This window comes from Cryptomeria japonica, chromosome 5 (assembly GCF_030272615.1).
Source record: "Cryptomeria japonica chromosome 5, Sugi_1.0, whole genome shotgun sequence".
Lineage (NCBI taxonomy): Eukaryota > Viridiplantae > Streptophyta > Pinopsida > Cupressales > Cupressaceae > Cryptomeria > Cryptomeria japonica.
In genome coordinates, this window is record NC_081409.1 from 667020534 (window position 1) to 667034256 (window position 13723).

At 29.7% G+C, this 13723-nt stretch overlaps 1 protein-coding gene across 1 annotated transcript in view; it reads left to right on the top strand.

Moving 5' to 3' along the window:
- Positions 1-1682, top strand: part of LOC131876040 (phenylacetaldehyde reductase-like) — a 46804-nt gene extending 45122 nt beyond the window's left edge. The window contains exons 2-3 of the mRNA XM_059220807.1: positions 1085-1185; positions 1468-1682. Coding sequence (XP_059076790.1) covers positions 1085-1185; positions 1468-1640 — 274 coding nt within the window. The 3' untranslated portion in view covers positions 1641-1682. The remainder of the gene's footprint in view (positions 1-1084; positions 1186-1467) is intronic.
- The last annotated feature ends 12041 nt before the right edge of the window (positions 1683-13723 follow it).

Consider the following 13723-nt stretch of genomic DNA (forward strand, 5'->3'; position numbering starts at 1 on the left):
TGAACTTTAGAATGATGCCAATAATGTGATGTATGGTAAAGACCAATTAATAAAAGTAAAAAAAACAAAGATCCATACCAAACCTATGTAATGGATAATCAATGGATGCAAAAAGATGATGAAGGAATTGTGAACATTAATTTCAAGATCATTGTATGGGTATTGGCACCTAGTAAATTTTGGAGTCGAGACCACATCAAAATACCTAGGAAAGAATATGAAGTACTCATTAGACAATTTAAAGCTAGTAATAAGAATGAAAAAGATTCAAATACTATAAATTGTATAATAACCAATAGAGAGAGGGAGTTTCCTCCTACCCTGGGATACAAGTGTAATGAATTTTCTATTGCAAATCAAGCTCCAAGAAGACCTTTTTATTGTCATGATTTTAGTATGATTGAAGTTTTGTACCATTTAATTCAACAATTGACATCATGGTCACAAGGTTCAAGATTAGTTGTGTACTTAATTTGTTGTCTGTAAAATATTTCATCTATGTACTAATTATGTTCAAAATAATACGATCTAATAATGATAAACCAATCATGATATTATTGGAATCCAATAATGTCCATTGAAAAACTAGTAGTATTGAAATCCAATGTCTACTTTATTAAATATTAATATTATACATATTAATAAATAAAATCAAATAAATTAAAATTTAAAAAACAATAATATTAAAATTCATAAAAAAAAAATCACAATTAGATAAAATAAAAATGATTATATTAGAATCTAATTTTAACATTTTATATAACAATTATGTTTTTAAATGATGATTGTTATAATCTCAATTACCTGTATTACACATTGTAAACAACACCTAAGCTTGTATAAGACGGAAGAATGTGACATAAAACAAATTACAACTCATCAACACTCTCCAAAAGGAAACATTCAGGCTGTCTAATTTAAAATAATCATTTGGCCGCTTAACGATATATTCTCTTACCAGGCCCTCTTCTTGAAAACGGGTTTTAATATCTTAGGTCCAGTTTACCTTACAAAATCATCTACCATAAAGTACAGAGATCTAGTTCAAGAAAAAGTTATGGCGAAAGATGGTAAGCAGACTGTAAAACGAGTGTGTGACTGGAGCAGCGGGTTACATCGGATCATGGCTGGTGAAGAATCTTCTGGAAAGGGGTTACACAGTGAACGCCACTCTCAGAGATCCAGGTACTTATTATCCTTAACCTAAAGCCTCTGCCTTTTAAAGATCTGACGTCAGATCCGAAATCCTTACCAGTAAGTAATGTGTTTGAAAGATTTTGTTCTTAAAAAATTTTGTTTACTGTTTAAATAAAGACTCTTATTTTTAAAATTTTAGATCTGCCAGATCCTAAATCCTTACCAGTAAGTAAGGTGTTTTAAAGATTTTATTTTGAGAAAATTTATGTTTAACGTTTAAATAGAGACTTATTTTTAAAATTTTAAATGGATTTTTACCAAAAATTGCAGGAGACGAGAAGAAATCTAGCCCTTTATTAGATCTGTCAGGAGCAGAGGACAGGCTTAAGCTCTTCCAAGCTGATCTGCTGAAAGAGGGAAGCTTCGATTCTGCAGTGGAGGGTTGTGAAGGCGTTTTCCATGTAGCCGGGTCCTATGGGCCCTCAAACCTCACCTGTAAGTAAAGAATTTAAAAAAGTACAGGTAAACTTTTAAAAATGTGACAAATCTTTGAGTAACTTTGTAAGTTATTCTTTAGTTAAATATTTGAATTTTTGTTAAATAAAATAGAATGATTATTCAGCATTTAAGAGATATCAATTTTTACTGTTTTTTATATAGATAATATGGAAAATTGTTCATGACTGTTAAACTATTAAACATACTTTCACTCATAGTTACGGTAAAATATTTTACCATTAAGTTTTTTGATGTTTAAATAGAATAATTTTTATTGGATTAAAAATATAAAGTGTTGTTATAAAACTGATGATATGCAGGAAGATTTCATTGTGCCAGCTGTAAATGGTGTAAATGGTGTACTTAATGTAATGAAAGCATGCACAAGAGCTAAATCTGTTAGGAGAGTGATTTTCATCTGTTTGTGCTACTTGTCCATTGAATGACAAGGGGGAATTAACTCATTCATGCATTGATGAATCATGTTGGAGCCCTCTAAACTTCCTTAAATCTCAAGCACATGGTTTGGCTTGGTATATGACTGCAAAGACATTAGCAGAACATGAAGCTCTTAATTATGGTGTCAAATACAATCTTGAGGTGATAACAGTGCAACCAGGTTTTGTCATTGGGCCTTGGTTTACAAACACACATGAATTAACATCTTTTCAAATAATATCGGCCTTAATTGGAGGTATTCATAAATACATTTCAAGTAATATCTATAAGATATAAATATACTTATTATTATTATTAAACGCTCCTAATTCTTTATTTTTCTAATATGATTTGTTTCTTTGCAGTAAATGATATATATTACGCAGTATTAAAGTACACCCAATTTGTATTGGGTTCCATACCGATACGAAGATGCATCTAATGCTCATATATTTTTGATGGAGCATCCTAATGCACAAGGTCGTCATGTTTGCTCTGTGGATTCTACAACTATCAAATCTCTTAAAGATTTGCTTGCTAAACAACTAAAGACTTCACTTAAGTAAGTAAAAAAATTTCAGTTAGTTCTTAACTATTTTATAGCTCTAGAGTGAATACCTTGTCAATAAAAAAACAATTCATGTTTATTTTAGGTTTCATGAGGAGGACTCAGTTGATAGATACGTATCATTTTCTTCCAAAAAATTATTGGACATGGGCTTCTCTTACAAACATAATCTGGAAGAGACTTTTGAAGAGGGCATAGAATGTGCCAAAAAGAATAAGATTTTGAATTAATGATTCAGAACATAGATATTTGTTCAAATTGTATTGCTCCATGTAATTATCCTAATAGATCTATCGCCCAATTTCATAAATTTTGAATGTTGCAATTTTCTTGGTTCAATAAAACCTTAATGAATGTAAAGCCTTGTATATTCATTGGAGCATTTTTTATTTTCTTTGACCCTGAAAGGTCTTTAATCTTAATTTCGGCATTTTAATCTTAATTTCAAGTGAAAATTTTATATGTTCTATAAAAAATTATTATAGTTTCTTTGATTATTTATTATTTTCATTCGTTTTCTTTACACAATTAAAATTTGTTGAATTTAATTTTTTAAATACATTTCTAATGTGTTAGATTCTTTAAATTTAAATTGTAATATAAATATCTTTCAATTTTAATTGGTTTTAAAATGAAGAAGATATATTATTGCTTGATTCCATATGATTACATGTATTTTTTTTCAATTAAAACAAGTTATAATATCTTTTATTTATTCAAAAGTTTTAAAACATATAAATTATATATTCAAATTATCCAATAATTAATGATTATTTTTTCTATAAAATTATTGTAATAAAGAGGTAACTATTGTATCTATGTTTTGAACTTATTTTAATTATTTTTTTCTAATGTAATTGTCTAAAATTCAAATGGTTTAATTATGTGTGCAATGTTACATTTAGCCTATATCAAATCAAATTTTGAGTTCTTATTCGCTTGCAATTTAGATACAACTGTTAAATATATTATTTTTAATCTTAAATTAAAATTATATATGTGATCATCATTTTGGTTTAAGACCATAAATTCACCTTGAAACCCTTTTCCAAGCTCAAAATCAATTATAGACATAATTCAAATTTCGTGAACATGTTGGTACCTTCTAAATCTAGCAATAACATATTTAAATTTGTTCACTAGGACATTGTATAAAAGGAGAAAATCCAAATCACTTTAATAAAAATTCTTCTATCAATGCATTAGAATATTATTTGATCATTTATAGAGAGAATTGAACTAATACTTGCAGTTATGAAGATATAATTATATATTTTCTAAAGAACACAAACCCACTTCAAAGTATTCTAATCTAGGTTCAAAGTTGTACAATAGATTTAAGGTCACATGATAGGTTCAAAACCATTATTTTTCATATCTTGAAGTCATAATCACAATTTCAATAATAAAAGTATAGGTTGAAAAATATAGAAAATTCTATTATAGATTATTTTTTATTATAGATCTAGAACCAAGCACCTTATTGTTTTATTCTTCGAAAGAGAAACTCTTCGATGTTAAGAACTCAAAAAATGAAAAAATTGCGCTCGTGTTAGACATCCATTTGGCTGTAAAATGTTCTCCCACGTCTCCAAAAACTAATAAAAAAGGCAGCCTTGTTGTTGTAGAAACCCAAGTATCTTTCCAATGGCTTCAACCCATCTAAAAAATCCCTGGTTGTGTCATTATCTGCTAAATCCAAGATAGAAGATAATAAAAAAAATCTTAGGTCCTTCAATTCAAATATTAGTTTTTATGTAATTATTTAGTAGTTGTCCCTAAAATATGGGAAAATTTTTGCCATCCTATAACTGTTCTCCTTGTCCTAGAAACATTGCAAAAATCCCCTCTATTATGCTTTGATGGATTTAATTTTTTTTTACAAAGCTTGTTCTTTGTTACATGCTAGGAGTACACAGCCAAGGATTAGTTGATCAAGTCGAATGTGTTTGTTGAATATAAAAGTCTATTATTTTTTTTTAAAAGAATAATCATGTCAGCTGCAATGATGCATATGCATAAGAAAAGAAAAATTCATTTTAAGAAATGTAAACCAGTTCATATCATTTGTTTCATATGTATCTTTGTGTGTATTTATTGTTAATGAGGTCTAATAGGCTTATCCTTGATTGCCATTGAGGCATGGTATTCAAAGACTTGTCCCTATCTCTATATTTCTCTTTTTCCAAATCTTGTGTTAAGATCCCAAGGGAATATGCCCCTAGGTTCCACAAAGCTTGAAGTAAAGGAAAAAATTTCAAAATTTTACACATAGGCTTAAATTTGTCCTCTCCTTGTTGGTGTGTCCTCTCCAAATAAAATATCTTGCCGGACCTTTCTCTCATCTTGAGTGATGATGCTATAGGAGAGGGCTTGCAGTAATTAGGTAGTAATTGGATATTATGTTCAGTTACTCATAGCTTGTAATTAGTTTGTCTTATGAAACAACTCTTGTCCAATGTATTAAGTAATCTATTCTCTAATTTTTTTCTAGAATGTACCATGAATTTTTTTCATTTCAGTCATCGTGTTTTCTTGGTTTTACCTCAACATGTAGGCAATAAACTTTATGTTCAGTTAATCAATTTCCTAGATTATGAAGCACTCAATTCAAATATTTTAGGACTACTGGAATATGAGATTCAATGAAGATTTTTTTGCAATCTTTGATCAACCTATGATTATCATAGGTGGAGAAAAGAAGGACAAGGTGAAAGGCTAGTGGAAGAATAGGAAGACCATCAATATCACTATCAAGATAAGTTTAAAGAAAATAAATGTTATAGCTGGTATGATAAATAAAATCATACAAAGAGTTGCAATATTTATTTGGAATTAGACCCATTTAATGCTAATCCATAGAAAAAATAACACATTTAATATAAAAGGCTTATTAGGACCCCTCAATTGAAATTGAGCATTGGCTGGTCCATTCATAAGGGCTACATGAATAATCCACATGAAAAGAAGCCCACCTTAGTTAGAATATAAACTAAATTAGCCAAAGTGATTTTTCAATTCTTTCAAAACCTTAAATATGCAAGTTGAAGATGAACATTCATATGTATAAAACTTACAATTCTACAAATTTAATGCATTTCTTTAAATGTGATTTGAATTTTTTTATTATAATCTTAATTCCATCCTCATGGTTAAAATAGAAAAATAAGGGTAAGAAAAAATGGTTAGAGAAGGAAAATAAAAAATCCACATCCACTCTTATTCCTCCTATACATCATTGTGCAAATGAAAATATTCAACGCCAAAACTGATCTCCATTGAACTATTTCCCACAATCGAAACATGAGACACTGAAATATTCAAAGGAAACAATAAAAAGTGGAAGATAAACTTTCCTTTAATCATCATTATCTAGACACCACACAAGACACCTTACAAACCACAAAGTGAGTGGTTTGAATTGCATGTCTAGTAAGTTAACATTCATTGAATTAAAAGCATAAAAAACTATATTGAAAGAAAACAAATTCAAAGTTTCGAAACATGAAAAACATAAATTAATGGAGAAAAATTTGGTATATTACATTGAATTTCAATGAGTTTCCAAAATTCTAATGAGTTATATCTAAGTATAAGGAAGTACTTTTGAATAGGAGAATCAATACTCATTCCTTCCAAAATACATATGATGCTTGAATTACAAAGGATGTGTAGAGTCATTTTAGACTTTTCACTTGCACATCCTATTATGAAAATAATATGTACATAAAAGAAAATAATATTATTGTTACACACTAGTTTGACCCCTTTTGCAATAGTCTTTTCTTATAAGCCTAGAATTCATGTACAACTTTTACCATATTAGCACTCGAACCATATAAACTAACAAAGAAAACACTTGACTAGACAAAACTATCCAAACCTTATTTATCACTTTTTTCATATTGCAAAATATTATTTTTGAATTCTTCACTTACCATCCACACTCTCATTAGGCTAGTACCTAAAGAAGTATTAAAGTTGGCCCGCATGGTGAGTCATCTTTTATTATATAAGAAAACTATGTTTTTAAATGGATTCTATTGAAACTTCCTTGAGAATAAATTATCTATCAATTATCTAGCATTATATCCTCTTCAAAAGAAAAATAAATTTGTTTGAAGTAGTTTAAATCATATTATAAGAAGCTCCAAACTTGTTCTTACAACCTTTCAAAATGCCTTGCCTATAATGATAATTTTTCAATAATTTTTTATGCAATAACTTATCATTTCCCTCCAAAATAGTATCATATCAAAATTTGATGATTTGTAGCAACTAGCTCCAAAATTGTAGGAAAATCATTACCTATTTTCTTGATCGTCCCCTCCTCTAGCATCTTTATTACCTAGACTTCTTTATTTTTTAACTTTTCACAAATTGCTATCGTTTCATTAATTGTCTTATAATAGTTTCCTCAACCCATTACTCCATATTCATTTGGTAGTTACAATATTCATAGCTTCATTGGCCTTAGGTATCTTTGATCCTACTAACAATTGTGCACCAAAATTTGTTGCAAAGGAATCAATGGGACCTAATAATTTTTAATATATGAAGTTAAACAATCTACTTTATCTTTGAGCTCTTTTTATTAGATTTGGCTTTTTTTCCATTTTCTTTAACATCCACTTGACTAAAGACTTAGTTATCTATGCTTTCTCTTCCCTTGTTGGCTTCCTTGATTTGTAATAGTACTAATTGTGTAATCTATTGGTTGTATTTATGTTTATGGAACATCATTCATGGGGTGGTCATTTGACCTTTTCAAGATCCTTATGCATTAGTGGTTATGGTGGATCTCACCCAAGATTTATTAAGGGAGGTTGTCTAAAAAAAATGGACAGGAATTGAGAAAATCATCACTACGATGCTAAAATGTTCACTTCTTTCTTTGTATTATATTACTAAACTTGATTTAGGAGCATTATCACCTATTGCCAATTGTTGAGAAGAACTTTGATCTTATAAGTTTTTCTTTCCCTTTTATAAAATTGTTATTGAAAATCTCTATACAATTGAATATTTTATTGTTCAACTTAAATATAGACTTGCTATAATTTTGAAGGATTGGGTGTTGGAGAAGGATACTTTACAACAGAAGTTTTTTTTCTTAAATGAGATCTTCTTGATGGAGTGATTATTCTTTGTAGAGGAAAAGAAGGTGTTATTTTAGGATAAGCAAAGGGTTGCATATGAGGGGTAAAGTAAAAGTTTCAAAAGATGAAAAATTCTCTAGAAATTAGGTCTTGAGAGATAGAGTTTTAGAAGAAGAAATCAAATTTCTTCATATAAATACAAATTAAAGCTAGTAACAAGAATAAAAGTAACTCAAATAGTATTTGATGTACTAAAAGAGAGAGAGAGAGAGAGAGAGAGAGAGAGAGAGAGAGAGAGAGAGAGAGAGAGAGAGAGAGAGAGAGAGAGAGAGAGAGAGAGAGAGAGAGAGAGAGAGAGAGAGAGAGAGAGAGAGAGAGAGAGAGAGAGAGAGAGAGAGAGAAGTGTAATGGATTCTTTTATTGCGAATCAAGCTCCAAGAAGACCTTTTTTAAATCTATAAATATGATTTTTAATTATATTTAATAGTTAAGTGTTCATATATAATTGAGTAATAAATTGTCGCTTCATCCACTGATAAACTATGAACCAAATTAGAGATCAAAATCCTATCATTTTCCCCATTTGAGAACTACCCACCACCCATACATTCTATTTACTACACATATATCCATATTTCTTGGTATGATAGATAAAAACCAAGCATCAATGCCTATGAACAGACCTTCCAAATAAATATAACATAATTATAGAGTTTACAAACTCTATTTAACCAAAAAATCTTGATAAAAGACTTAATTTTTTATATTGTGCATTAGTTTGTCTTCTCTTCCTACCACATAATGCTCAACCCTTGAGATAAAAAAAATTAACTAAAATCATTAGAAGTGAGCTGCCAAAGTTTGATGAGTTTAAATTATCCCATACGAGGTAGGAAGGTAATGTTTTAGCTAACATCCTATCAAATTGGGTGGTTGCCATTAATGATGCCCAAACCGATGAGATTCGGGAAACTATTAGAGATATTCAAGTTGACGATTAGATGTTTGTAAAGATGTAAATTAATCTATAAGACATAATCTAATCTTTATTCATAAATAAACTCATAGGTCAATTAAGAATTATATTTCATACATAATATAAAACAAGTTTAATAAATTCATAAAATAATCATAGATATCAAAGAGTTAAATACAATTTTCATACAAAATGGAAGGTACAAATTTCTCATTACATATCATTATACCCTTCTTAGGCTTTCATATTGCCTTAACTAATATACATTCATAAAGAAAGTGAGATACATCTGTCGATCTCCAATCTGTGTCACTTCCTTTCAGTCCATAGAAAGAGGACGAGAGCAAGATTTGGGTGTTTTTTCTGCCCAACTTGAAGCTTACGCTTCCCTGGAATTCTTGGTCAATAAAAAATACCCAACCCTACATGAATTATCTATAGCTTGGTTCCCACAAACAAGAATACATTTTAAGAATATAATCTTTTGACTAATTGATATAACATCTTCACTATCACTTTCATAAATTAAACAATATTTTGTTACTTTCACCTAAATGAATACAATCTTTCGTAATTTGAAAAGCAAATATAATTTCATAAAAAATATTCGAATAAATACAAAGTAAGAAGAAGGTGTAACACATGTATGTATCTTACATATAAATTGAATAAAATGAGTACACATTATTTTATTCAATTATCAAAACATTTAAATAGCGTAATCATTAACATGCATTCCATTTCTTACGGTTTAGAAATCTAAGTTTTATATCGTCTAAGCTCTCTATCTTTCCATGTGTCTTGGTTCATTTACCTCTTTTCTCAAAACATCATATTTAGTTTAATACTAATATGTGACTTTTCATGATTTAAATACTCAACTCACTAATTTTACTAATTTATCATAACAACAATCTAACATGATGAAAATTCATAAAGTGCCTATCTATATGGGCTTTTTTTAATGAGACACCTGGTAACCATCTTTTATCTTCATGCAAGGATCTAATTTGAAAGTGCAAGTCTTTTCTTATGATATTAAAATAAACTTCACTATTTAATAAGTCATAATCCTAATATTTCATCTTCTTCGCAGTTCAATTTCAGATTTTCTCTCTATCCTCTTACTCTATTTCTAGAGGATTGGGTGATCTAATTTCTAAGAGTTTCACTAAGTTTTATCAACAAACTTTCATAAAATATATCATTGTTGCATATTTGTTTGCATGATCGTAATTTAAACAATTATAAATTGATTCATATTGCGACTCTAACTCTTCCATTAGAATATTTCATAAATCTAAAACTAGATCATTATTTATCTCTTAAATCTCTTCAACAAAACATACTAGATTTGAGCCTACCTCAAGAAACACAATCCAGGTCCATTATGATCCTTGATAACTTCAAATTGTCAGCAATACGTCCGGGTTCCAATGCTTTCCTTCTTGGCGCTCTTCTATCTCATGAGCTCTCTATTCCTAGTCCTTACCCTTTCTATATTCTAATAATTCCTCTGATAATAATAAAGTAATTAACGCTCATTCATGAGCCTAACCCCTAAGTTCAACACTAAATCATAAATGATCATCATTGATCTTTTACGGCTCGGTCGTAAACACATCAAAATCTCCACTATTACATTCTATCTAATCTCTTGTCACTCTTCTACGTTCTTTCTCTTCTCTATCTTTCTCTCCTCTATCTTGCTCCCCTCTAACTTCCTATCTTTTTCTTTATTTCTCTTTGCTCCAACTTGCTATTTTCTATCTTCCTCTATATCTTTTATGCCTCCTCTCTATTGAGCCTATGTTGCTATTTATACCAATATCGTGCTATGTTTTCAGCTATTATTTTGTTTTAGACATTGCTATGGGTTTGACACCTTAGCTACATTGTTGATAGGTATCTCACTCTTCTTTCCCACGTCTACTCCTTCCTAGGAGACTCCCCAGTCCATCTACCTCTTATTTAACTACCTTGTTGACACGTCTAGGGTGCTTGGATCCCTACTTCTATTTTCTGCAACTGAGTCGACCTCCTCTAGCCTTGGATCATGGAGGAGATTGTTTGATTTCTCAGTTATCTCCATGGGAACTACAGTCTTTCCTACTACCACCATGAAATGGGAAGAGGTCTGTAGTTTACAAATTACCATGGCACTATGTGCCAAGTCTCTTTCTTCCCCGAACGGTCGCAAGCCACCATGAGGAGGGGTTAACTACAGTTTTACTAATTCGACTATCGACTTCTGCATGTAAACGGTCAATTACGTAAATAGTGATCTCTCAAGTCTTAATAGCTTCTACGTGGTAGACTATGACTACGTGGGTTTGACTACGACCCCAACATTAAACCCTATCACCACATGATTCTATTAGATGTTGCTGCAACGAGGTCGGTGTATTAATTTATTAGACATGGGAGAAAGTATTTTTGCAACGTGGTTTGATTTTATTAAAAGGGAGGAAGGGTGGTCGCTGGTAATACCGACCCCTTCCTTTAATTAAGGGGGGTGGTCGATATTACTATCGACCACCCTTGTTAACATTATTTTGCATTAAACCACCACCATCCCTTTCCATTGTTAGGTTTTCAATTAAGTCGCCTTCCAATGGTTATTTTTATTTTATTTTATTTATATTTACATATATATATAAATAATGACTTCATTTATATATATTAAATATTAAAATCGTTAAAAAATTCTTTATTAAACCGTTCCTATGATTATATATATATGGTATCGATTTTCATAAAATAATTTAGTTATGCAAATTTATCTACATATTCGATATTCACATACGTACTTATAAGTCTATAATTGAATCATTATTATAACTCTAATACATATATAATACATATACATATTTAATCTCAAACGATTATGTATAGATAAAATAAAATTCATGACGTAATTAAATTCCACAATCATACGATATTTATATAATAACTATATAGATATATATATTTACATGATTGAATCAATTTCTCATATACATATATATTATACTATTACCCAATTTATAAAAGTAAACTCATAAGTATGATTTTTTTACACATTTGTACACTTCTGAACAAAAAGAACATATAAATAGGGTCAATATTCATTTTTGAATCATTTACACATTTCATCTCTTTTAACAATAAAGCATAATATTTCACAATCACTCACACCATTTAGATTTAATTTGATCACCACTCAAATCATGCAATCAATGCACTGTATGTATAAATATTTAAATCAATCTACTACTCATTCCAAGTTCATCATTCTAATGAAAACAAGCATTCAAATAAGGTCATTTAAATCGTCCAACATTACAAGATGTAATTTATAGATCCTAATGTGGTGTGTGAGAGATTCCCCTCGTCTACCAAAGTCATAAGTTAAAAAAAACTCTACCTGAGTCATGTTCTCACCTTCAACTTTGTTCACCTGTCCCTGCATCACTTGCACTCAATAATTCATGAACATTGACGATCCCCAATGAAGATAATACTAGATATTGAATTACATATTGCATGAATAAAATGAATACATCATTTTTATTATTTGTATAGAACTGAATTATCCTCAAAATGAATGTTCATATTTTCTTCAATTTCAATTCATAAATAAAAACCTACATTATATCTCTTACTAACACATTATCAAAAATACAGTTTGTGACATCCTTCCCCTCTTGGAAGAGACATCGTCTCAATTTCTTACTACTCATTAATAATCACATACTTTCTCAATATCACAAAGACTAACCATACATTGTGGTCTCAATCAAATATAACAATAATAGTATCATCTATACTATCCAAATTTAGAACATGTAAATAAAAATCAGTTTTCAAGTATTTCATGCATCAAGCAAATACTACTCTAAGAAAACAAAAGATGAATATGATAGTCAATCATCGCATCATCTTTCCAAATAGCACTATCATCATAATATCAGTCCCATTGGATCCAATACTGATTGAAATCTCTACTATGTAACTTAACGCTACTCCAATCAAGAATTTGGATGTACTCCACTAGCACCATTTCTGGATCCTATATCCATAAGCAACTGAATTCATACTTCCAGCACATTGAAGGGTCCCACATATCTTAGTACCAACTTTGATGATTTTCTCTATAAATTAAAGCTCTTATGAGACTTCTCCCTCAAAAGAATTTCTTCTTCAGTAACAATTATCTGAGAGTCTTGTTTCTTTTATCATAGCTTTTTCTTGTCTGTCGACTATCTCTTCCAATATATTCTTGATCAATTTCATTTGCTCATTCATTTTTTTTAAGCATATTAGAACCAATGATGATCCTATCTTTATTCTATCCCAACTGACAAATGTTTGTCATTTCTATCATAAGCATCATAATGGGTATCATTCCTTAAAAATGTATGAATTTTTTTTGTTGTATGCCAAATCAGTCCAAAGGCAAATATCTCTTCCATTCGTATTTCTAATTCATGTGATATATTAAAAAGAAATTTCCACAACTTGATTAACTCTTTCTTTTTACCTTTTTCTTTTTTCATTCGGTCATCTACATAAAGATGTCATGCCAATTTAATTTAGTTCCCAACGATATATTCAATATTGTCTAATTCCAAAAAATGTCATCCAAACATTCCTATTTGGTATTTCTATTTTTGAAACTCCATGCAATTGATAAGTTGAATGAGTAAATGTCTTCACAAGATTTAATGATTCATCTTTATATATATCGAAGTACGAAATATGCAATCTTTGTCAATCTGTTGACACTATCCAACTATAATATCATGCTTGTTCTTACTCAAAAGCAATTCTTGAATAAATTTCATATTGATTTCCTACCACCTATACTCAAGTTTGATACAAAAGTCCTATTATACGATCTTGCTCAATTTTTGATTGCTAAACTTTGTGCCACATACTTAACTATCTTTTCCAAAGTTCTTAGGTTCGTCACATCTTTATCAACAATCTCTAGACTAACTAGATATTTCCAAATTTTTTAAATAT